The sequence below is a fragment of the Lepisosteus oculatus genome, chromosome 29, assembly GCF_040954835.1.
Source record: "Lepisosteus oculatus isolate fLepOcu1 chromosome 29, fLepOcu1.hap2, whole genome shotgun sequence".
Taxonomy (NCBI): Eukaryota; Metazoa; Chordata; class Actinopteri; order Semionotiformes; family Lepisosteidae; genus Lepisosteus; species Lepisosteus oculatus.
The window spans coordinates 2,397,957-2,424,493 of record NC_090724.1 but is presented as its reverse complement, the minus strand read 5'-3'; the positions used below and the strand labels follow the sequence as shown (position 1 = coordinate 2,424,493).

The 26,537-nt window shown below is 43.1% G+C and overlaps 1 protein-coding gene across 8 annotated transcripts in view; it reads right to left on the bottom strand.

The window, feature by feature from the left end:
• Nucleotides 1-26,537, bottom strand: part of nfic (nuclear factor I/C) — a 217,052-nt gene that overhangs the window by 64,367 nt on the left and 126,148 nt on the right. For all 8 annotated transcript variants that reach the window (XM_015365452.2, XM_015365457.2, XM_015365455.2 and 5 more), the window contains exon 3: nt 1,981-2,052. In XM_015365452.2, the coding sequence (XP_015220938.1) occupies nt 1,981-2,052 (72 nt within the window). The remainder of the gene's footprint in view (nt 1-1,980; nt 2,053-26,537) is intronic.

Here is a 26,537-nt window from a genome sequence, read left to right as displayed (position 1 = left end):
TTATGTGTCTAGAATTCCGCCAAGACACGTCACAACCACTGGGGTTGGGTGGCTCGAGAAATTAACTAGGATTAATTAAACTACAACATGCAACGCCAAACCCCATGGATTGCAAGGGGCCTGTGAGCTTGTGGTTCTGTCATAGCAATCCATGCTGTTCAAATAGTGGAAAAAAAGGGGCACACAGGAAGCAGTGCACATTTCAGGAGATGCATGGCCATGATGTCTACCTCTGTGGTGAAAGGGATTATAGTAGGGAGTCATGCTAATCATCAACTGGAAAATCAAAAACTGGTGGCTATAAAAACTATGTATATTAAAAGGCAATTTGTAAATGTTTATAAACCTTATCCCGCTCGGAGGTCTAGAAAACCAGCCCTGCTTTCCAAAAGCAAGTGCACTACAAAGGGGATATTTTAAGGCTCAAAGTGCATCATACTGTACATGTTTCAGCTTTATCTCAAGTAAAGGGAACAGAGCAGTTCATGTAACAGGACAGAGCTGACTCTGCACAATGCTTCAAGGTGCTTCAGATTGAGGACACAATCACAGTGATACACATCCAGAGGGAATTGGTATTTCTCATCAATTGTGAATAGCAGGGAAGTTAAACTACCAGAATGAAAAGAACCTTGCAAGTGGAAGCTGTAGCAATGAAAGTCCTGAGCAAAGGTATGCAAAACCTAAAACACATGAAAAAGCTCTGCATGTTTTTAAAAGTAAAAGGTTATTACTACTCATGTGCATTCAGACATTCTAGATTATTATTATTAAGATTATTATTGACACTTTGCATGGAAAAGAGGGCCTTAACACTCTGGATATACTGTACAGGAGTCTTCTTCCTCTTCCTGCCCTATATGATGTTTATCGGATAACCTTTCTGGGATTATGTCTATAGTGTTACAAACAACATACTGTATATTATTTACTGTATACTGTATGGTGAGCAGAGTACCTGGATTTGCTCTAGTCACTTTCATTAGCCTGCCAAGCACTTTCATACAGCAGTTTATCACAATTTGTCTTTAAGGGGATGTGTGACTGAAAGCTGATTAACAAATGGAAGATTGAGAGAACAGGTTTGTGGTGAATGCTCAAAACTGAGGGTGATGTAATTAATGAAGTACCTCAGGGATCTGTACTAGGGCAACTGCTCTTTGGTTACTGATACTATACTTAAAACTATACTCTAGTTTTTAATAAAATTTATTAGCCAGATTCACAAGTGATGCTAAAATAGGATGATGAGCAATCACTACAGAAGCTGCAAAGGAAATTCAAAAAGACTTGGAAAATAATTTACGCACATCCAGAGACAATATGTTAAAATTCAGTGCAAACAGTGCAATAGTGAGACCACATTTCTTACATTGTGTACAGTTTTCGTCACAATACAAAATTGATAATGCTACTTTGGAATAAGTCCAGAGAAAAGCAAAAATGTAACATCCCCAGAATTAAAGGAATGCACTTAACTGACAGTCTAAAATAACTGAAGCTCTTCAGTCTTGAACAGAGAAGATCATGTTAGAGACGTAATTCATTCCTGTACTTTTAGACTTCTACAGGCTCACCTTCTTCACCTAAAGAGGGCTCAACAGCCCAAACATAGTGGAGTTTTTTCTTCTCAGCTTGGAATTAACCTTCACGTGTTCTTCTGCAGCCAATGCACGCTGACGCAATTCACTACTCGAACTTCCATATCACATCACTCAATTCTGCAAGGAATTAACCTTTACTTGCTCCACATTTTGTCATTCATTTATGGGTTTTGGTGACACAGAAGCCTCTACACCTTTATTTTATTTTGCAATGGTATTTTCTAGCCATATCATAATATTTCTTGAGGTTCTTTCTGTACACACCTCAGAATGAAGTGTGCTGTTCCTGACTGTGGGTAGATGTTGATGGAAGGCAGTGGCGCTGTGCTGGTGTGTTGAAGGTGCAGATGTCTGGGGCTACGGAAAGCACTCTTACCCATAGTGGCTGTTTTACTGTCCTCCTGGTCAGAACCAATCCCTGTTCTTGGACTGCTACTCTGTTCAGACTCTGAAAGAAGGAAAAAACAACAACAAAAAACACTTCAATATCAAAGGCACTGGAGTATTTACAATCAAATGTTAACAGGTTCTTGTAAACGTGTTGAGATTTCACCAACATCTTCACATAGTGAATAATCCCCGAATCAAACGGTGTAGTCCATTTATTTCCAAATGAAGAGCTCTATTCAGGTCACCGCCAAGTCACCTCAGAAGTGAAAGGCATCCGAGTTTTCACATGCCCTTTGGTGCTCGAAGATCTGCTGTCCATTAAGACTGCCGTTAAGCGAGAACAAAATCACAGCCCCCGATTGCTTGCATTACAGTTGTGTTCAAGATGTCCTTAGAAACCACCAGCCACATGCGTGGTCATGTCCCAGAGGGTGATTTAATGATCGAAATGATCAAAGACAACAGTTTTTTTCCATTGTAAAGAACAACTTTGTCTTGTTGGTAGTTATTTCCCAATATGAAAAGTGTGAAAATTTAGTAAAATTTAGTTTAGTAAAACATAGAAAGACAATACATAGAAAGATAATTCCTGCAACTGTATTTACAGACAACCCTGTATGTTTTCCTTAAACCTATTATTTCGGGTCTGGACAGTACTTGTACACTGTCAGCTTGACTTAGGAAAGTGGCTACACAGAGAACCCACACACACCAAATGTATGCATGGCGCAGGAAAGGGTTAACCTGAGTCTGCACAGGGACGGAGACTGCTGGTTTTCTGAGGTTGTGCACGAGTGACCGGCCTAGTGCTCTGCAGAGCACAAGCAACTGATCCTTCCCAGAGGATAAAAATAGAAGGCAGTGAGAGTGTCAGCAGAAAGCCAAGGCCACAAACTGGTATGAAAGGGAAGGCCAGAAGAGTGCAAAAACAGCTGCCGAGGAGAGGTTTTTTTTTTTAACCGGGTTGTTGCTGTTGTTGTTGTTGTTAGTCTCACGCCTTGGCTGAGAAGGGGGGACATCTGCCAGCGCGTCAGTCAGTCTTCGGCTGGCAGGGGATGGAAGATTGAGTAAAGCAGGCAGCCTCCCACGGACAGCTGAGAGAGCGCCAGTTATCCTACAGGCAGGACGCCCTCTGCAGTGGCAAAGAATAAGGGGGCCGAGTCTGGACAGCTTTGTTATTAAACACAGTCCCTTCAGCGGCACACTGTAGCATAGCCTCTGAGGTTCTGGGACTCCTATTAGAGTGGTTCAAACAATATACAGTATAATTAAGGCAGAGCTTCAATTCTAAATATATATTTTCTGTATCTCTTATCTCCAGCCAACCTGTACTTCCATATCTTGCTCCAGTCAAGGTGTCAAGGTCCAGACTTTACTAAAACGGATCTTAAAATACAGCTTGGTACACTACAGTTTTTTATACGAGCAAATGCTTTACCATTAAGGTACACCCCAACACACAGATACACTCCCAGAGGCCGTGGAGATGCATATAGAGTCTAATCTGCCAATTTAATTCTTGTTGAAACAGGCATCACACAGTCGCTTTCAAATTCTGACCTCAGTAAAAAAAAGTATCGCACTGGGCCCCGTTCACCATCTAATTTCTGTAAAGACAAAATTCTACCGATGATAAAAAGAGCCATATATTTGCTCAAGATGTGAAAAGACCAGAATTGCAAGTCAGGACTTGGGGCTCTGCTAGTGCAGAACTCAGACTTGTCTTTTGTTTTAAGCTGAGAATCTAGGGTTGCTTCCTCCCAAAAGAGCGCAAGATGCAAGGCGGGGACAGCCTGGGTTTGATGGCGCCAGAATAGTTTCACCACTAAAATGAGCCTGGGCAGACAGCAAGACCAGAGGAAGCACAAGTGACTGAAGGTCAGCTCACAGCTCAAGGCTTGGATTGTGCGTCTTCTCCAGGGCTGTCAAAGAGACTGACCAGGAAAGCATGCCTCCTGTTCTTCACAATGTACAGTATTGTGTGTGTGTCTGTCCGCCTGCTTATCCGCAGACTAGAATCTGTTAAAAGACACTGGTTGCCTGCCAATCCACAAACACTCACAACACACACATATTGGTCAGTCCTGTGACAGATTTTGTTTGAACTGGCACCTACAGTATCATGACACCTCAGGAGCAGCACACAGATCATTAGCAAACCTTACTTTCCTTAGCAAATAAGCAAGCTAGATGGGCCTAATGGCCTCCTCTTGTTTTTAACTCTGCGATGCAACAAAGACAATTATTTTCCTCAAAATCATTGGAAGCAACATGGCATCTCAACTGGATAAATCGTATTTCCGTGATACAAACCATTAAAATTCCTGAGAAGTGGAATAGCAAAGGACCAGGAGAGGTGACATTAAGTATTATTTCTTTCAGGGATTTCAAGGACTGTAGATTGCAAAAGGCACTTTTAAGTTGCAGTTCTACACAACCAATCAGTGTAATTCAAATCAATTTAATCAAAAGATTATTTAAATTTGGCAGTTCCATGTCGTCTTTCCTCTCTACTTCAAGCCCTTCCCCCTTAGTGCAATCTAAAGCATCTCTGAAAACATTTTTTCCTGCAAAGTAAAATCCCATCTCCCCGAGCGGCGCTGGCTGGGCAAGCAGCCCTCGGAGGGGATCCAGGCGGCGAGAGGAGAGAGCGAGAGAGAGACTGGGAGCAAGGGCACAGGCACACGGAGCACAGCCCTGCACTCCGTCAACAGCCCCGCGCCTCACTTCGTTACCGCGCGCGGGGAAAAATCCGCCACAACCAAGAACAAGCCAAAACGCAAAACAAGAAAAAAAACGTTGGGTTGGAAAAGTGCTCAAACTGCTCGACGGACACCGAGACACGCGGCGTGCTTCATTTCTCGATCGTTTCCGGGCTTTTTCCGAGTAGCCCCCTGACTATAAGTAAGACAAAAACAAATCTGGAGGAACCCGCACCACTGGATGATGTCAAAACAGGAGCTGTATCCGACAGCCATTTTCTATCAGGAGTGGGGGGGATGGGGCAGCCATTTTGTGTAGTGGTTGATCTTAACAGACATCTAGGGGAGGATATTCCTTCTGCTTTCGGCGTGTGAATCCACAGCCCTTTGCTGAGTCTCTGCACAAACGCTGCTCGCTGGCCAGTTTAAGCACGGGAGGCAAAGAGGCCGCTGGTTTCACCAGAACGTTGCTCCACGGCGTGATATTCCTGCGTCTTCTGAGAACTGTTCCTTCGTGTGCTTACAGAAACACTGTGCAGGAGATGTGGCAACTGGTATTGTCATTTCTTTGAAATAAATGGTCCCCAACACCCTCCCCTGCCTCTCGCTTATTCCACGTACTGTAAATAAACTTTTTTTGTTTGCTGTTTCTATTTTATTTTCACGCGAGTGTTCTTTGGCTCAGGTCTGCTGAGCGCCAGAGTTTTTTTGGCAGACATTTCATGTGCGGAGGAGAGTGCAGCTGGCAGCCATTTTCTATTGCTCTCTCTCTGTCTACCCCCCCCCCCCCCCTCTCCTTCAGAGCAGGAGAATATAAAGTACTGCCGGCCCTGTAGAGGAGTGCCAACATGTCCATGTGCCAAATCACCCCCTTCAGAAGAAAAAAAGAAAGGGAGAAGAACGCCAGCTAAGAGTTGGCAGAGAACATTGCTGTGAAATGACCTAACGTGAAAGACATTCCAGTGGAGTAACTCAGGAATTAAGCTAGTAACAGCTAAATAGCAACACAGGAAATGTTTAAAGGCACAGTTACAGAGGTTCCCTCTTATCTTTAAAGCTGTATATCTGGATGGCACAACCCACCTTAAAACTTAAAAAACCCCAGCCCACACACACACGCGCACAACTGGGTTCGCTCGTTATCTGCAGGCTTCACAAGATTTTACAGACTTCTTGTTAAACTCTGGGAGCGGTTGTATTTAGAGTCTGAATAAGTACACACACACAGAAATTCGGGGAGAGGAGGAGAACCACCTCGCTGTATGTCAGATCGTTAAACTCATATTAAAAATTATTTGGGTTTTGCATTTCAGCCTCCAAGTCGCTGCACAGTCCCCTTCTTCTATCTGTATGAAACGAATGAAAGTTTTATCCAACCTTGCATCTTAAGGCAGTTCTACACCGTTATCCAGCTCCAACACAGTATTTGCCAGCAATCCGGGTTTACTTAATGCGTGCTTTCATCTGTACTGGGGTTAAATAAATGTGCTGAACATCAAGCTCTGCTGGAGAGCTAATAAACTGGCATATATGAATGGCAGCAGAATCTCATCCTTCAGGCCAGCATTTCCTTTGCTCTCGGATCTGGAACCCAGGTGCTTTCCTCACGGACAGACGTCTGTGTCTCTCGCACTCCCCACAGCGCCGACTGTGCTGCCAAGAGGAGCGTGGAGGTGTCGGCCGCAGCCCTGCCAAGTCCTCTCTAAACAAGGCGCACCGCAGTACGGTGGCATCACCCTCGCAGCAGCGCTGCTGCCCTGGCTTGGAAAGCCTCACAATGAGCCAGCGGCCTCTACACAAACTGCGCCCCCCTCTCGTGGCACTGGGGCGGCAAGCGAAAAACATGCAAAGCCTTAACAAAGTGAAAAATGAATGCAAATACTGTATGTTGAATAAACGCAGTGCAATCAATCCAACTGTGTCAATACAAAAAGGGCATTAGCAGAAGGAAACAGCACTGCGGATAAAAACTTTTTCCGGGGCTCTAGGCTGTAATCATGCTCAGTGTCCCCAAGTGTGACAAGTTGGTCATTCTCAGTTCAGCCACAAAACAAAGTCACTTTTATATCCCAAGCCCTGCACAGTCTGCCAGTGTCCTGAAGGGGGCAGAGTTAAAGTCAGCACAGCTCTGTAGGTGCAGAGCTCCTTAAAAAAATAAATAACTCCAGAGATCCTGCTAGTCTTTGTTTGAAAAACACAATCTGCAATTTGTTTGTTACATTAATGAGGCTCTTGTACTTCCATTGCTGCAATATTCTTTAAGACACAGCTCTGTCGGAGAATGGCACATAAAACCTGAAACATTAGTTATCAAATCTTACTTTAACACTGAATTCATGTCACTGTGTAACCTAAGTCTCGATTCCCAATAGGTTTACAGAACAAATTTTACAATTTCAAATCTTTGTGTTATTGTTTCATATTTTGAAGCAACTGTGAGACCGAAGACAAAGAACAGACATAATACATATGGGTATTCATAAATGTGAAACTGAGACGACCAGGCATTATTCAAAAGTATCAGAACTGTCTTTAAGTGTTTTATAAAACAGAAATCACCTGGTACTATGTAAGGCGACATGAATAACAGTAAAAAATATTTTTGGTTCAGTATATTTATGTTTCTTGCATGTGAACAATGGAAACCAAATTCTTATGAAGGACCTTGGTAAGCCTAAGTTTTTTTTCAGATGATGCACGATTCTCCGCCCTCACCTTGTCTCCACCATCCACACAGAACCCCAGAGGAGTTCAGGCAGATGAAATTTCACTCAATCACACTGCTGAGCCAGATCTTCTTTTCTCCTAGACAATTTAATCAGGTTTTAGAGCAGAGTGGCGCTTGGTGCTATCAGGCTTCCTCTACCAATCCACAAATAAAATCTGTGACCGGGGGGAAATCTCTTCTCACATCCGAAGGGTTTTTCTTACAGACGTAAACGAAGAGCTCTGTTGTTTATTCATGCATGTTGTTTTGTTATTCCTGTGACAGATACTTTCAGTACCGCAACTCTATGATCTTAACTGCATTCCTTGAATGGTTTGCACCCTGTGCCTGCCCTCCTACCTTTTGTGCTACACCTGTGCATCACCCCTGCAGTAACATATAAAAGCTACAGTATGCGGTCACTCCCTTGTGTTTAAACCATGTCACATAACAGTGTGGTAAAAATCACACATGAAATACGTACCATATTAAAACCCAGGCCTAACACGGTTTTAATCTGTCTGTTACTATGACTAACAAGTGGCGAATTATATGGGAAATCTAAATTTAATTTTAAGTCTCCCTCAGCCCGCAAAGCTCACTACATTTAAAAAAAAACTAATCTTCTTTACATGAGCTGTGCATAAAGACTGGGTGAAGCCAACAGGTGAACTGATATAGCTTCTTCTCCGCCACTGCTGACCCGCTGAAGTCTGGCCCCCGGGAGCCCCTCGCCTGCGGGGAGGAGCCTGAGAGGAGGTGGCTCTGGGGCTGGCGGGTGAGCGGCGCACAAGCGGATCAATACTCCTCCAACTGCACAGCGCGCCGAGTCGCAGAGCTCAGGCTGGCAGCATCAGCGCTATCGACCCGGCCATCGACCCGCGCGCTCCCACCGCTGATTAACATTTAGAAAGAGCTGGAGAGAGACATACAGTAGGGAGAGGAGGAAAATGACAGAGGGAGAGAAAACGACTGGAGGGGTGGGGTCGGGGCAGGGGGATCCTCAGGTTTCTCTCCCAAGAGAAAGCAGAGCCCAGAGAGACAATGTATGCTGTTCGTTCTAAATGGGAAACGGTTGCTTTCACCACATTCCCAAAACAAAAACAAAATGCTGAGGTAGCAGCGGGTGACTTGCTTAATTCCTTCATGTGAGTTGATTTTTTTCCTTTTCATTATTAGAAAGGTGTAATCAACAATGACACCCTTTTAATCATGTGAAACAGGCACAACGAAATAGATAATGATTTTTGCTTTTTGAATTTTCCAAATATTTTAAAAATAGATCCACCCACGGTGCGGCTGCTTTGCAATGAATTAAAAAAAGTAAAGACCAATTGTTCCGTGTGTCACACTGAGTTTACTGGATGGGGAGATGGCTCGTGTTATGTATACAATTCAGAGTTTACTATAAACATTCATATCATACTCTGCTGAACTGAATAAAGATGGAGTTAAGGAAGAACTGTTTAATGTCCATCCATCCATTTTCTAACTGCTTCTTCCAATTCAGGGTCGTGGGGGAGCTGGAGCCTATCCTAGCCAGGCAGGGCACACCCTGGATGGAACATAAGCTCATCTTAAAGCACACACTCAAACCAGGAATGATTCTCCCCGAAGCCAATTAACCTACCAGTACGGACTCTTTGGAGTCTGGGAGGTAACCCCCGAAGGACAGCCATGCCAACACAGGGAGAACATTCAAACTCCATGCAGACAGCACCTCAGGTCTAGAACTGAACCCGGGCCCCAGCACTGCAAACCACTGCGCCACTGTGCTGCCCCTGATTAATGTTTCCCTTGGATATCCAAGGTCCTGAAAACGGGGTTAGTCTAGAGGCAGACATACAGCAGGATGTTTCTAAAAATGTCACTCAAGTGAGATAAACCAACAGGCATCATTCCGAAGACACCGGCAGCATTACAAACCAGCACAAAGTCAGCTCTAAGGTATCTTTCTTTAATTAGGTTGAAGGTGCTGAACTCTGGCGATTGAGAGGATCTGCAGCAGTACCATATGTGAAACATTTGCAGCTCCTTTTTTCACCAGAACATCTGAGGATCCCAAAGCTCACAACTGCACAAAAGGCATGTACTGTAGCATCCTCTGACTCTCTATTTCAAGGGCTGTCTATTATCATGATAGTCACATGGACAAACTGCAAGCATCATAGCTATGAATTCCCCTGAAAGACCATCTCAGAGGACAGCAGATCTCTTGCCACTCTCAGGAGACTGCTGCAGCCTGTCTTGAGGTCTGCACTGCTTCAGAATTGACACATCTTCCTCCCTTGAACCGTGTAGCTTAGTAAGTGAAAATTACCCCACAGCCTGGCCACCTGCCAACTGAGTTACAGTAATAATTAGCTTCCAATTACTGGCAAGGCCATAGCATTTAGAGACCAGTTACTGGTGCAGGAAATCCTAAAGGTTCTCTAAAAGATTCAACTGTGGAGGAGCTGTTCAAATTCTGCTGTCATATCAAATCTGGCTGGGAGCTGAGGGGAAGACCTTTGAGCGATAGCTGCAAAAGACGATGCTGTTTCTGAAGATCCCACTGGCCAGGACATTTCCAACGAGCCAAAATCATTAGCACTCCTCTCCCGCTGAAAATATGTTTAAAACTAAATCTCTTAACAATTGCTTACAATGGATGGGATTCCACCCATCAAGTCCATTTTCTAACCACTTCTTTCTGGGTCGCTGGGGACCCGGAGTCTGGGTGCACCCTGGACTTTCAATGTTCATGCCTGTCCATCACAGGGCAGACACACACACCCTCATGTCTCAGGCCAATTTCCCCACGAACCAGTTGACCACAAACTGGTTTTTGACTGTGGGAGGAAACCGGAGCATTGAACCCAGGGCCCAAGAGCTGCGAGGAGCAATGCAGACCATTTCTCCAGCGTGGAGCCCTTTGGTGTGTTTCCTCAGAGCCAAAGACTCAAGGGCATTTAGCACTCAATTCCAGTATCGTGAAGACTGGACTGGATGAGCTCCTTCAATCAATAATTTACACACAATCAAAACCTGGGCAGAAATATATAACATTACTTGTATTAAAATTTAACTTTGTGTAGTGGGCTGGACAAGGATTGCTGGGGAATTCTTGGTTTGATGTTAGGACATCCACTCTGACAATTTGCAGTTGAGTACAACAGGGTAACTGTTGTTATTTCTTATCTCACAAAAAAATGGCTACATATCATTTATCCTGTGAAATGATGCACTTTTTCAGAGAGACAAAGGAGTTATGACAGTGTGAATGAACAAACCTGTGAAGCTGCCCCATTCACAAGGAACAAAGGGTGAGAAATGACTACAGTCTCCAAGAAAGGAAGACTGGATAGTTAGATTGGGTGTCATGCCTTTGGGTGTCTGTGAATATTGCTTTCAATATTCCTGTCAAAACCCCTCTCCCTTTCCAAATACCAAAAAATGACATTAGGCTGCTTGGCAGTGTACTAACAGCACTTAAAGAAAGTGTAACACATATACATATACACAGGTGTGCATAATATATAGTGCAAATAACGTCCAGCTCAAATGACCCAGATGACTTCAGTCATGCACTCCCAGACTCTTGCTCTTTGATTTTGGAGGAGCTTGCTTGTGTGAAAGTGCACTAAATGCTGGGTTGATAATTGCTCTGGTTGACCTTTTCCTCCAAATTGCAGCTTCCTGCAGCAATCAGAGCTGGGGGCCAATTACAAGGTGGCAGTAATAACACAGTGGGCATCTGAGGCATGTGCGTTAAAGGGCACAGCTGCCAGCTGCAGAAGGGGTGCTGAAACCTTTGTGTGCACATTCCATAGAAGCTCGCTCTTACCACTGCGTTTCGTCTTTAAAACTCCTTTAATAGTTTGCACTATGCCGCACAGCAGCTGTCTTGATGACAGGAAGCAATTCCATACTTCGCACCATGCAGCACTGTCCCAGGGGGCAGCCCAGGCGAAATAACGGAGCTCATTTGTTCCTTTTTTCCATCACAACCCAGGTCAGTCAAACTGCAAAGGCTCGAAATATTAAACACACTTCAAAAACACTTCAGCGGTCTCTCGAAAACACACCGATCCTTGCTTTCCCCATGGTGCAGCTTCTGCAGGTTGACGACTGGGGTGTGCACAGGAAATAGAAAATAGAACATGTTTGCATAATAATTGTTTTGAAGGTTGGAGATAAGTGACTGAAAACCCCTTCCATTGTATGTGGGAACCAAACACTCTTAACAACCACGTCTGAGCCAAGCTAGTGATCACATGCTGTATGGTGGCCAGTACACAAACAGGCCAGTGCCAAGGCAACAAGAACGCTGACCACCAGAGGAGCAGGAAGGAGGAAATGAAGAGGGGAAAGTGCCATTAGAGATTATCACATACTATTATAGCCTGTGCCAGTAACTCTTATACTATACATGCAGTCCTCCCTTCTCACACCTCCACATTCTGGGCAAACTGGGCAGCCTGAAACTGGCAGGGATGGGGGTCCGACTGTCCAAAACTGGATAACATGTTGTGCTAGTCCCAAACCAGGCCACAAATTGGCAATATGTCGAGAACGTTCTATGTTAAGACAGAGAGGCTGTGTAAAAAATAGTGGCCATATTATATGTTTCATGAAGAAAAACCTTGATGCGTTAGGAAATAAAATGCATAATAAACTACTTTTGACCCTAAATGTGTCCTATGAAAGACAGATAAAATAAGGAGATCAATCAGCAACCATAATCAGCAATAAATCATAAGGGGCATTTTTTATTTGCAAGAGCAAAACAAATTATAAGCCATGTTTTTCTTTTCCAAAAATTAATTTCACAAAAAAACAGAAAAGAAAAGCGAGGTATACCACATGTGCTCAAGACGTCTGAAATGGCTGCACAGGAGGAACCACATGTGGGAAGACTTTACCCCACCAGTACAGTCAGTTATTCCTCCTTGTCACTTGCAAGCAGAACATTTGCACTATGCCCAGATGTCAGTGATTACAAAAGCATACTTCTCTGTGGTTAAGTAAAATTAAAGTACCAGTTCTCAAGGTAACACAAAAATAGACAAGCAAAAAAAGTACTTTTGGCAGCAACAGAAATAATGACTTTTTATTACTAGTTTCATACTGGCATGTATTAAATACTGGCATGTGTTCTTCTTAATTCATCAGTCTTCTTTCAGGAAAAGAGCCATTCAATGTAATGTCTGAATTCATTGAATTCATTCATTGAATGGCTTCAATTGTGTTTTGTACTTGTATCTATTTTTCTAAGGAGGATATAAACCAAATTGCTAAAATGATCCCTTTAGGCAAACCATTTCATGATTACAGCTAAAGCTGCAGTCCCCTTATTTGGCAAACTGCATTGAGATGAAGACAATTAATACCCTCTTTTATGTGGAGCAGTACTCGCCGTCCCTGCACTGCAGGAGTAGAAGTCTAGTTTGGCATATATAATGCAAACAAATTACACTATGTCCAGCACTTATTGTATTATTATACTGTATATCTGCCCAAACCTAGAACAAGTGATAAAGATAAACATTTGGTGGACCACACCCTCACTTGCAAAAAAATAGAAATTCCAAAAGCAAAAGAGATAGGTGTTTTGGACTGCCAAAGAGAATATCTCTGAATCTCTTGACACTAGTTAGCATTGTTAGCCCTGCAGGTTTCCAGCAGAGATTTTTATTCCAATACAGAGTGCTATTAAATAACAATACCGACTAGTGTGCAATTTGATAGTTCCAGAGAAGGCCACTTGTATTGTGTGTAAGGAATTATAAAATTCCGTTTTTCCTTCTTTTGAAAGCCACAATATAAAAACCAGACGCGAACGGCGTGTTCTTTTTAAGTTATTTTTGGATGCGTTTCATAGACGTTATTAAAATATATATTTATATAAAACAGCCTAACCACCCACCATCTTTGGATTGGCAATAAAATTTCCTCAGCAATGTTTTCCGTTTAAGCACAACATGTCATTTGCAAGGCCCGTGAGACGGCATACGCACACTAACAGACACTAAAGCACCAGTTTCTCGTACACATGATTGCTGGGACACACACACTCATTCATGTATGAAGAAACTCTTTCTGGCACTTCAAGGTTCATTTCTTGTGATAAATGAGAAAACTCTTGGTGATGGACTTTGTCCTGCACGGAACTCTGCTCACTTTGCATGAAAACGGTGATTTCTGCCCAAGTGCAAATATTTCAGCATCACCACCTGCTTATCAGCTGGACATGCACCATGCTTTCCAGACTGAGACAGCACTGAACGTGCAGGGTTAGCGTGTCTGTAGCTGTGACCCGTGCACCTGAAAACTTGGCTGCAGTGTTCACAACCAAGAAATGCCAAGACCAATCCATTTCTACAAGAACTTAGAGCAATGAAGTGCAGTAGAAGTGGTTAAAACTTATAACTACCCTTTGTTAAGAGTTCATCAGGAAAGAGCTGCTACTGAAAGCAAGTACAATTACAGAACAATACCAGACAGAAAAGAGTATTACTCCTTAAACCAACTGATGAGGACATTTTTACAAATCAGCAATTTTAAACCAATTACAGTAAATAACAGTAATGCTTTAGTGTATACTGCCTTTGCATCAAACAGATGATTAGCTATCAAAGCTAGATTTTTAACATATAACCTGGACTAAAAAAGACCTTTATACGTTCATGCTAACAAGGTATTTCATGATCATTTCACTACACAAATGTACTGATTTGAAGAACTACAAAACTATCAGTAATTAAATTAAAGGCTAAGAAAGGAAACAAGGAACTTCATGCATAGCATTTAATCTGTTACATAAATATCTTAGCTAAGTTCAGCTAAGTACTTGAGCTTTCTAAAAAACACTTTCTTGTACACTGTAAAAAGTTTTAACATGGATAATCAGGGATGTGGCAATGTTAATGTATCTATCAGGTCTCTATCACCTGTAGCGTTCAGCTCATAAACACCTCCTGAGGGCCTCTAATGCTAGTGGATGGGGATACAGCTGGGCTGATGTCTGTCCTGCCCACAGCGAGTGGGTGGCGCTGTTTTTCTTGGGCATCTCTACCTGCCTGGTCAGGCTCTGTTTGCATTTGAAAGAGGAGAGGCTGTAGGCTCCGTGCCCAGCATGGAGACCCTCAACAGACGGGAACCGCGCTCGCATTGCGGTCCGGCCTCAAGAACTCTCCTCTCCAAAGAAAAGCTCTCTGTGTGGTCTCCCTCTGATGAACACCTCAAGAACAGGGCTGTGTTCTGATTTAGGTTTATAGCATTTTTTCCTCCATTTTTTACACCACAGTGACTTATTACAAGGAGAGAAAGCCGGAGGTTATATTTCTGTCAAACTTCACCAAACTCCAGTTGCAAGGTATTTCATTTCAGCAGCTCTGTGGAGGAATACGGACCTTCCATCATTCAAATCCATTCACACAATTTTAGCATCCCAAATTACTGCAAATTTTGAACACAACAAATTCTCTAGACAACTTCATCTTGGGTCAGTCCATTTTCACTGAACAATTTAACTTTAACTTACTGTAGGTTCGGACTGTAAGGAATTCTAGAAGTCAGGAAAAACCGATGGGACTGTACTGTATCTCCAGACATGTTACACTGGTTGGCAATCATGGACAGGCTTGTCCCAACACACACTAGAGTGCCTGTTGACCACAACGGCTGTCATTTAGTGTCCAAGTTGACACTAAACAAGGGACTCAAGCTTCCCACTGCCTCAGCCTGACAGATGGCTCTGGACCACGCAGAACCAGTGTAGGCCGACTGAAGCCACCGCACTGTGGCTCTGGGGGTTCATGGGCATGTCTGCATTGACGCCCTGGGCTCTGTGTGCAGTGTCTACAAGGCAGCAGCGCTGTCCATAAACTGCACTGTGAAGTCAGCTAATTGAGAACAGATTGGAAATCTTGCATGTTTATACCACATGCGTGTGAGGGTGGGGGGACTTTAAAACATGTTGGACAACCAGTGCGGTTTCTCTGTGTACTTCTGAGGTCCCTTATGACGAGCACCAACGCTGCTGGCTGTGAAATTCCAGGCCAGATCCATCCATAGCTGCTTCCCGCTCTCACCAACGAGCTCCAGTTACCACAGTCATAGGCTTCTTTGAAAGTTAGATATATTAACAGGCAAGCAATTTCTACACATTCCGTACTTGTACTGGGTTTGGATTGCACTGTACTTACAAGTACAGTGTAAGACGCAGGGGTGGATTAAAGCTGCACACCCTTTCTCCATAACAGGGTGTATGTCCTTATCAAAAAATGCAATGGCTTCATGAGGCTTAAGATTAGACTATATAAATGTTATTTTAATCTTTTAGACTAACCGATTTCTTCTTTCACTAAAGATATGCAGTGTGTCACAGTTGTATTATTTTCTGGATGCACACTTGTACCTGTACCTTTACTTATTCACACCAGGTACTCAAAGGAATCTTTTCAAGTTTAACTGCTTTAAAATTTTCCACGTGTTACAATAATACAACTGTTTATATGTGCTCATTTTTTAAAACAAAGCAACCGAGTTAAGCAATCGAGTAAATTGCTTGCAATTGGACAATCAAGGACTCCCCCCAAAATTAAAAAAATATTTTCTATTTGTAGAGAGAGAGTCTGATACTGCAGCCCCCATCCAATCTAAATGACTAATATCTAAAACAAAACTTAGGCTCTTGTACAGTGACTAAATAAGGCCGGATTCCAGAAAGGCAGTGCTGAATAAAACGGCAAAGATCTGCTTTAGATTATGTCACGCTTTCAGGGCAGTTTAGAGATTTTAGGGTTCAATATGATTCACTGTCAGTGCTGTTAAAAAAACAGCTGGACTGTTGTCAAGACATTGCTGTCACCTTCACAGCTTCAGGCTCTTTTTAATTTCTGTGCTGTTGCTTTAATGCTCTGTCTGAACTTACAGTGACCTCTAATAGGAAAACATTAGCAACTGGAAGAAATAGACTTGGGCTGAAAAATATAATCAACAACAAACTGTTCAGCGCAGACAGAGCTGAGCTGAGAGAGAGGGACGGAGAGCGAGGGAGAGGGAGAGAGAGAGAGAGCAGCCTTGACACAGCTCGTCCTGAAATGCCCCTTTCTCTGTACGTGCCTAATCCTGCTCTCTCCCTTTCCTCTCGCGCGCTCTCTCTTTCTCATTCACTTTCCTTTCTCTCTTTAAGGCAGCGTTTCTGTTAGGATTCAGCAATGTGGCAAACATTAACATCCACCCCAAGCCATCTGGACTCCTCATTAGAAAACAAGTTCCTTCACCCCCCCTCTCTTTCCCGCAGCCATATTGACCTAAATTATCAGTTTCCTGGGTCCTTTCCAGGCAACAACTCAACACAACAGACGGAAAAAAATATATAAATATATTGCCCAGGACAGCCTGAGATACCAAATCTCTTACACAAGGTTTCCACTTCAGGGAGCACACAGAATGCGTGTCAGCCTGACCAGCATGAAACACCATTACCCTCTGCTGTCACGTCCACAGGGCCCAGAGCTCTGCTTTCTCTCTCTCTCTCGCCACCACGTGTGCCTCCCGCGTTTAGTTTGCGGGAAACATAAACACCTGGCACTTATGACAAACCAGCACGCCATCCACGGCCACAATCGCCACTATTCAGGAGCCTGTGTGGGGCACACTGGGGCACTGAGAGAGACAGCAGTGCCACAAGAGGGAGGACCTGGTACACACTGGAATGGCACCACAAGGAGGATATATAGTCTACGTCACAGGGGACGAAATGGGGCACGGTGTCCACGCTGGCTTGGCTGAGTCCTCCGGTGGACGCAAGAGATGTCACTGCCCACTGTGCATCCGGTCATTGTCCATAGGAAGGTATGGACAAATGCACTCAGACTTTAAAAGCCTTGAACATAAACTTTATATTCAGAAGCACTTTACAATTTGATTGCACTGTATTCATTTAAAGGAATCTTTTAACAGCTACTGGATTCTTATATTATTGTATTTATTTATGAGTTATGAGAAAAGCATTGGAAACAAGCAGGACCAGTTACAAATACTTTTAAATATAAACACTGAACTAGAAAACTAAAAACATTTCAGTAAAACTTAAAATATTTATTTAATACATTATCACTCTCAAGACGAAACAAAGGGAATTCAGAAAACTTTGGGACATGCCTGAAAAACAGTCCGTTGTATTTTTTCAAAACACCCAAAAATATTTGAGGTATTAAAATATAAGAGTACCTCAAAAACACTTAAAAACAAACACATGACTTAAAAATTGTACTGAAAAACCGAAACTTTACTTAAAATCCATGCTGAAGAGATATAAGCAGCCAAGTCACAACACCTGCGTCTGTTTTCTTCCATCCTTTTGCTCTGACTCCTACTGGACATGCCTCCAGTGAAAAAGTTCAGTGCTTGCAATGAATCAGTGACGCAGTAGGGAAGCACGTTTTCACTGATTCCATGTATGAAATACTGTGTATTTAAGACACATCAAGATACAGATCACTCTACACATGCCAAGCGAATTAGGAGGTAAAATTCAGCAAACTTCCTCCTCGTTGTTCCGTTCTGCGCTGTGAAGGCAGCGAGCGCTTGTTAATTAGCACCACAGACACTAATTTACCGTTGGGCTTTAATAATAGCCTGATGAAAGAGCAGGTCTCTGCGCTAGAAAAACAACCTAATTGCTTTGTCATTTTCATGACAGCACTCCTCTGGCTGTTTTCAGGAGGGCGCTTTTATGTGGCTGTTGGCTCTGTTGCATGGTCTAAGCCAGTCACTTGCAGATGTGTTTGTATTTTTCTAAAGAAACCCATTAATTTAAATGAGCGAGACATTTAAGAGAGTTTGTAGCTATTGTTTATCATCTTACACAGTGAGGCCTGAAATAAGGGATGAAGAAAAATGAATGTTACACTCATGCGCCGTATTCACTTACAGATTCAACTGAAAGTGGTACAGGTACAGTAGCAACAACTTTTACCTCAAATCTGAAATTGACGCTGAGGTCTTCATGAACTATGTTATTTACTTGATCAAGATACTCCTTGCAGACCCTCCAATCTTACTGAGGATATGAAAGACATCAACAACATTACATTTCTGTGCTGTTTAGAAACCCCTTAAAAATAAGGCAATTATTATTTTTTGGTTAATATTTTAATTCAGGTATGCCGTTGGCAGAATGGCACGTCTTTGCATGGAATTCTGAGAGTCAGTGTTGAAACTACTGTAGGACGTCAGAGGCTTTTAGAGCAAGAGATACTCGCATTGAGTGGGCTTACGTTACATTTAGTGTATTTCCTATCTGATGTGATTGCATTATTGAATTACTGCACGCGGATTGTTAGCTTGGTTTCCTAATAGAACTGGCTTTAAGTGCTTAACCCTTTTAGTGTGGTGACTGGTTGCTTTCTAAGATAGTGGAATCCTGCTGGTTTGAACTTGCATATGAAAGGATGGAGCAGAGGTCCCTCCCAGACATCTGGGGACTACGGTGAGAAATTCCAGCAGTGTTGATCAGGATATAGGCAGGAAAAGGATACATGTAGCACAGGAAGCCATATTTTGACTGAATGGGAAGGCTGGAATTCATCCACCCAGGCAAAGCACTATTAATAGCCTGGAAACCCTGCGGCTCAGCCGATCGATAGATGAGAGACAGACAGGGAGGGGGAGAGAGTCAAGAAACCTTCACTGTCTGAGACCCAGGACCTGCAGGTACTGCCTGTTCTCAGCCGGGTGTTCTCCTAAGCATACGTGTTTATAATGCTGACACAACTTTAGTTGGAGCAGATGTTTCTTTATTTCTAATGAGCTTAACTCTCAACAAAAACAACAACAAAAAATCCTCCACAGATTCCAGACCGCAGCCAAGAAGCCCCTCGGCAACCTCAAACGTCTCTCTTCTAGATTCTGTCGGACAGGCCTTTAGCAAAGGTGTGAATTAGAGAAGCCCTGCACAGCTGCCACAAAAGAACACACTGATCCTGCATATGGAAATCACTGAGCCTGACAGAATACAGTTTTGAGGTCTCTCCAACCTACCGAAGAATCGAGCACTCATGTGCTGTACGCACTCCAAACAATGCTAAGTGAACTACTCTCTTGCCCCAAGGTAATTAACACTTCCTACTATTTCAAAATGGCTTCTAAACCTCATCTGAGACACAAACATGATTAACACGAACAGAAATATGTAGCTAGTTATGCAAACTGGCGTTATTCAGGTTAGAGTACAATGTGATGAGTGCAGGCAAGAAATAAATAAATACTTGTAACTACAAATAAAATAACAATCAGAGCTTTTTTGGATCAGAAAACTGGTTTTTCATTATACTGACATGCATAAAGCTTAAAAATGACTCTTTAGTATTAATTAGGTCTAACTATTTACATCCTTCAGAAATTTGCATGACAACAAATGAAACCCCCCCTACAGGCCAGTGCAATACTGATCATTAACAAATATTTACTGCACCGACTCTTTGCCGAGCTGGGGCAACAGCACTGCAGTGCATCACAGGCTCTCAGATCTGCAGCTGCCAGGCAATTCCTTGAGTAATTTATGGGACAGAAATCCCTTTAAAGGCTCAGGTCATGGGTGAGTGCAACTGTGTAACCTAACCCTAGAGAAGGCAGGCTGTGCCTGGGCTTTCTGACTAATCTGACATGCTATTTATTCTAAATAAACACATATATAAAATATTCCATATTTTGGGTGGGCTTAAGTATACAGTATACATTTCCTGTACTCAATCACTGTAATAAGGGGTGGGACAGACTACAGAGGAAAAAGTGCATTATGGAAGATATTAAATTTACTGTACTTGCAGCCTGAAAAAAAAAAAGGAATTCAGCTTTTTTTGAGCAAGACATCGAGCAGGCAAATCCCCTCTGATGCTTTATATCAAGATCTTGCTCAAACCTCATTAGAATATCCTGATGTTTCTGATCCTTCACAGAGTCTTCAAATATACAGCAGGAATGGTAACTGTAGTTAAGGGAAGAATTGCATATCATATTCTTTTAAAAACACAATCTACCGTTTTTATAGTTCCAATATGATGTTTCTTCCTGGTACAGACGCACATACTGTATTCTGCTCTGCAGGAAAAATCTACAAGCATTCAGGATAAAAATACTTATTAGTAGAACTATCCCATTGTAGGTGACAGTCATTCAGTCTTTCAACATGCCTCTGTTCAAAACAGCTATTTTGTGTAGCAAATTAGCTGTGATCAGAGCAAAACTGGAAAGAACCATAAGAACATTAAGGCCCATCTAGTTCATTTGATTAGTAAGTAGCTAATTGAACCAACGATCTGAAGGATATCAGCTTCAACAGGGCTAGGTAGCTTGTTCCAGAAACCCACTACTCTAAAACAGTCTTTCATTTTGTAAAACGGGTGGCTAGTCCATCATTATTTGAGAGCTTGAAAACAAGAATGAAGCCTAGATTTCAAGTTTTTTTATAAATGAAAATGAATACATCCCTTTTTTTAAGAGCACTGTAATGCAGCAGTGCTGCCGGAGACCATGGAAATAAAATGGGATATTGCAGTGAACACAATGGAGTGAATGATCGATCAGGACACCTTGTACTTGAGAACACACACGCCCGATTTTTTTTTGTGCTGCTCAAACACTGCAAAATAGCCTCCACCTCCCTCTGAAATGTAATCACTCCTCCGTGGAAATTAAAAAAAAAACCCTCCCTGCAGTCACAGGCTCAATCAGGCGCAAACGTTCGATTCACTCCTGATGGCTTTGTGCTTGGGAAAGAAACCACAGGACACAGCACAGACAGGAAAAACCTTCAAATTCTGTTTAAACATGGAAAGTTAAAAAAATATAATGACGACTTCTGTGTGGTCTTCACGTTCAAGTTGCACTTTTTTAAGTACACTTGCAATTACTTAATTTTCAGTGATAACGCCAAATTGCTGTGAGTAAGGCTGCAACATTGGCAAGGCCCATGGTTTGGGCCCAACTACTGAAAACGCTTTGGCAAGGAGCTCCCGCAAAACTGGAATAAAACCCAACACCTTCCTGTTTTCCTTTTAAATTCCGTCTTTTTTCTCCATCCGCTCCAGACTGAAAGGGCTCCTCTTGCTTGCAAAGATGGTACAGCTGTGCTTCCAATGTTGAGGGGCGAGGCCAGCCTCCATCCTCAGCTCGGATACAATCAATATCTGGAGGACAACCACACTGCGGACTGCACACTTCATTCTATTGAAACACTTGGGAGCCTTACAGGCAACTACAGAACTATGTAAAATACTGTAAGTCAGCACAACTGAGTTTCAACACTGAAGGCCACAAGAACATCCCGATTAAAGCTCAGGAGTTAGTGTGGTACCCCAGGAACTCACTGGTGTATAAAAAAACAAGGACCTGACTTTAAACCACACAACAGTCTTTCCGTATCACATATCATTATTGGTCACCCTCCTGAAGAAAAGGACTCATTCATTTTTGTTACAGACCTGTCACTGTATCTGGTGACTCATGATTTAATGCCCTCAGAGCATTTTTCCATCATCATTATCATTGTTATCATCGCTGTGATTAATTTAGATTAATTTAAAAAGTGTGAAACAACTAATTCATTTTCCAACAGGGTATTTCTGACCTAACTGAGTTTGATCCACCATCACTTCACAAAGTTTATATCCGGAGGCTCCCAGACTAGTGATCCGCGGAGAGAAGTGATCAGATCTTGTGAATTGGACATCCCACTTACCCTAGTGCCTCTGAACTCTGACCCCGGCCTCCTCGCACCTGTACAGCCCTTCCACCATCACTCCGGACAGACCTCACCACTTCAGGCACTATTTAGACTATTTAAAAAGACTCACAACTTTTACTCTACCTTTACACCACCTGTAAAACATTAACTCGGTCTTAATCTGAAAAGAAGGAAATAAACGAACTAAAGAGAAAGGCTGACTTTTCAAATAGTGCTTGACTCTTAGGGTCACATTATTAGTAGCAGCACTAATTTTAAATATATATGATTAAACAGAGAAAGCCATGCAGAACTTTCATTTTGTGTGTTGGAGATTGTGGCAATTTGTTGAGATCTAGGTAACCGTCAACGTTTCTGAAAAAACTATTGACTCAACACTATCAGCAGAAAGCTTAACTGCTAAGCTGATTAAACCGTCTGCCAATGCAGCACTGGACGAAATGAAGTGTTCATTAAACAAGAATCTAAAAAAAACAACTCTAAATGCAATTTAATAAAAAGAATACGGCCTCTACATCTAATCTATGAATTCCTGGCTGCCAAGGCTACTATCAGTGTGGAATTTACTGTGCTGAATGAGAGAATGAAAAGGAACACTGTTGGGCTCTGCTTTCACCCTGCAAGACTTCCCTGCCTCTGTGGCAGCACTGTGTCCCAGGGTCCCTGCACTTGACCGCAGGGGATGGACCCCAGCACCAGCCTGGCAGCGGGGACTGGCAGTCGGGCCCTGACCACAACACAGCCCAGCACTGTTCCCCTACTAATATATTAATGCGATACTTCAAAGGCATGTTATTTACTCAGAGTGTCGGGTGAGCCGCAATCGATCCCACATAAGGGTGATCTGAGGACTGCTTTCTGTTTATCAGACTGCAAAAACAAGGCTCAGCCACGTGAAAGCCTGGATTCTGGTACTGCAGTGCAAGCTATGTGCTTGATAAAACAAAAGGGACCTCCTAGCAAAACGTAAGAAGATCTCCTCAGTTCTTTGGTCTTTGGTCTTTGACCTGTGACACTTTCTCATGTCTTATCGTGAAGCCCCAGCTAAGAACTATTTAGGACTATTTACATTTCACTTCAGACCCTGTAGTGATGCATACTTCTGGAAAAAGAATTGCATCAGTGCGAAACAGTACTCTTGACATCAAGACAGAAAAAAACATTTTGCACTAAACCAAGGCCTCTTCTTATCTTTCAAGCAAAAAAAAAACCCAACAAATCCCGCAATTCTGATTGGAATGATCAACTTACTGTACTATAACCAAAACATTTCTCTTTGACAGGCAAGAATACACAACAGTATCTTATGAGGTGGGGTAAACCCACCAAAGAAAGTGTAGATTTTATTGACATGAGAATAATCAAAAAACAGTATATAAGCATGCCAAATTCTGGGCCTGAGTGAGACTGATGCCATGAATTCTCCGACAACTGGAAGTCCCCTCCCTTCCTCATAGAGTTGGTGAGAAGAGGGACAGTCACGTGCACAGGTATAGCTCTTCAATGGGGGCAATTTACACTGATTGTGGCATTGACAAATCTCTGCGCTTATGCTTCTCAAACTATATCTGAACAGCAGCCCTAACAAAAAAAAAAACGTACATACACAACAGCTGACCACAATGCATTTCAGCATATGAACGGGTGACATGGAGATACGATATTCACAATTGGCTCCGGTCATGCCCTGTGTTTCCCCACTGAAAGAATCCTTAGTGAATCAACAATGATGCCTCTGTGACACCACAAGAACTTCAAAGGAGGTGAGGCACTCAAGAGTACCAGAGGAAACGCAGACTCCCGCAGCTCCCCCTGACAAGATCAAAGCCGCCTTCCCGACGGCATTGTGTGTGTGTCTGTGTGTGTCTGTGTGTGTTGGGGATCACAGGAGCGCGCAGAGGGGACAGTCCTGCCAGGAAAGGCAGATCTCTCTTGGCAGAGCTAAGCTCTCCTGTTCCCAATCTGGGCCCTTCTCGCACTCCGACAGAAGCTCCTCCCGTCTGCTGCCACCACACTGCCAAGATCCCAGCGCTTCGTTTACGGTCCACACGTATCATCTGTCACGCACAACTCGCGCACATCCAGCCTTATCCCGGAGCCAGCTTTAGGAACCAGGATGCGGCAGGGGGAGATGAACCTCAGCACTTTGGTCTGGGGTCTGGTACATATTAAAAGGAATCCGACTCCGAATTCTTCAGCACTAACTTTTTTTTTATCTTTGGTTGGTTCGAATATCAATTCAAAGATATTGGATTTTGCCTTTTGCCTTAACTGACTTCCAGAACACTGCGCGTTGTTTTCGGTTTCTTAAAATCTCAGGGAGTTGAACACATCATGGCAGTGCATGCTTGGAAATACAGAGTAAGTGACCATTAACACGAACCCAACAATGAAACAAAGCCAATTTAAGACAAGGATTCAAAATGTGTTTTGTACATTATATTCCCTAGCATTGGACATCCTAATTTCAATAGTGTTTTGTCATGCAATGTGGGAATGTTAGAGACCATCTTTTGAGAAGAAGCAGTCCTACTGTCCTAATTTTGAATTCTGTTTTCTATTAGTTCATGTTAAATGTGGACAGACAGCAAATATCAGATTGCCTGCCTGCAGTAGAATGCGTTTTCCCCTTTTTAACACCACATACTAAGAAGAATCAGTGGGAGATTCCCTCTGAACTCTGCTGGAAGCTGATGGAATCACAGGCCTGGGCACCTGTGCCCTTTCCCAGCTCTTCCTCGGGACCAGAGGGTAACTAGGCTTCTCTGCTACTGCTGTGCCACCGATACTGAACTGAGACCGAATGCTCTCCTTCATGGCACCTGGACATCTCAGCCAAATCTGAAAAGCAAGGGAGATTCTACAACCCAAGGCTACAGTATGTGCAGAAACAGCAGGAGATTTGGTTTTACCCAGCCTTCCTTACGGCCTGTTTAACTTTCTGCAGGCATGTCAAGTAAACCGAAAGGGACTGGAAGCAGCTGGTGTTTTAAAAGCGTGCCGGGCGAGTTCGCCGCAGAGGGGAGTAGCGCGCTTCCTGTCAGCGAGAGAGCAGCTCCAGAGAGGAGGAAATCCAGCCCTTGCTCTGTCTGGCCACTGCAAACAGACCGGCAGCCTCAATTTATCAGGGCTCAACCTCCAGCCGGCTCTGATCTGCCTTCACGTGTTTCCACATTTCGCATTGGCAGACACAGAGCATTTACAGTAACACCCACTGCTGAAAAAATAAAAAGCTAAATATTTATGTACATAATTATACACATTAGAATGGAAGGCGAAAGTAGGATCCAGCATGGATCCTCATGATAAAAGCAAATAAGGTATTGCTATAAACATATTCCTTTATTTCTTGGGATTAAAACAAATGTCTTGCCAAATCCTGTTTCAGTACACTAGGACGATTCCCCCGGCTGGTGTTGAGTTATGACATGCAAACATCTTTTCTCTGAGTCCAGAGCTGCGCCTGAACACTGCTTTTTTCAGATAAAGGCCCGAAGGCTTAACATCCAATCCTACTCAACATGTGCACACCTCGCTGGACTGCTTTTCAATTGTTCCTTTTCCGAAATGAACCAGTTCCAAACGGTCTTCAGTTAACACAGCACCTATTCCTGCTGAGCTGATCCAGCTCAGTGCCGAACATTTATGCTTTTGTTTGCATCATTCAGGACTGTTTGTTTACAAAAGTGTTTACAGAACAGAATCGATTGGAATCTGGCGCCTCTGACATCTGAACAAAATCAAACTTGGAAAAAATGTAACTCTGAGAAGTAAAAGGATACTCTCAACTTTGAATTTACCCCGCTTGGACTGTGGATTCAGGTGACCAACAGGATATTTGCTGCTGAGAATTGCTTCTGTTCTCAGCACTACATCCAAAAAGGGATACAAATGATCATAACATTAAAAATTGCTGGAAGCCAATAAGCCTCAGACAGAGTAAATTCAGCAATTACTGTATACTACTAGCGTAGCCTTTAAAAGCATCTCTCCAGATGTTTCATCTTATAAACATGTAAACAGGTGATTTTCACCTATTTAAACTACGATAAAGCATTTTTTCTTGGGCTTTTGGGAAACCTGACTCTGGTGTGACTGTGTGTGTTTCTGTGTGCTGTACGACGGATGGACTGGTGTCCCTGCCTCATTGCTTGCAGGCATGGGCTCCCCACAGCCCTGCTATAAAAGTAGACGAATCGATGAACGTCCTGTATGGATGAATGGATGAATGGATGGATTTGTCGTCTTGATACTGTTTAGAACCACTGTGACTGAAGCACTGGAGCACCGAGAAACTGAGCGATACATCGGCAGCACCGCTTTGAGCCTCTCCACGAGCTCATCGGGCCCGGGGGGAGTGGACTGCTCTCCGCGCTCGCGGGCCCCCCGCCTGCAAA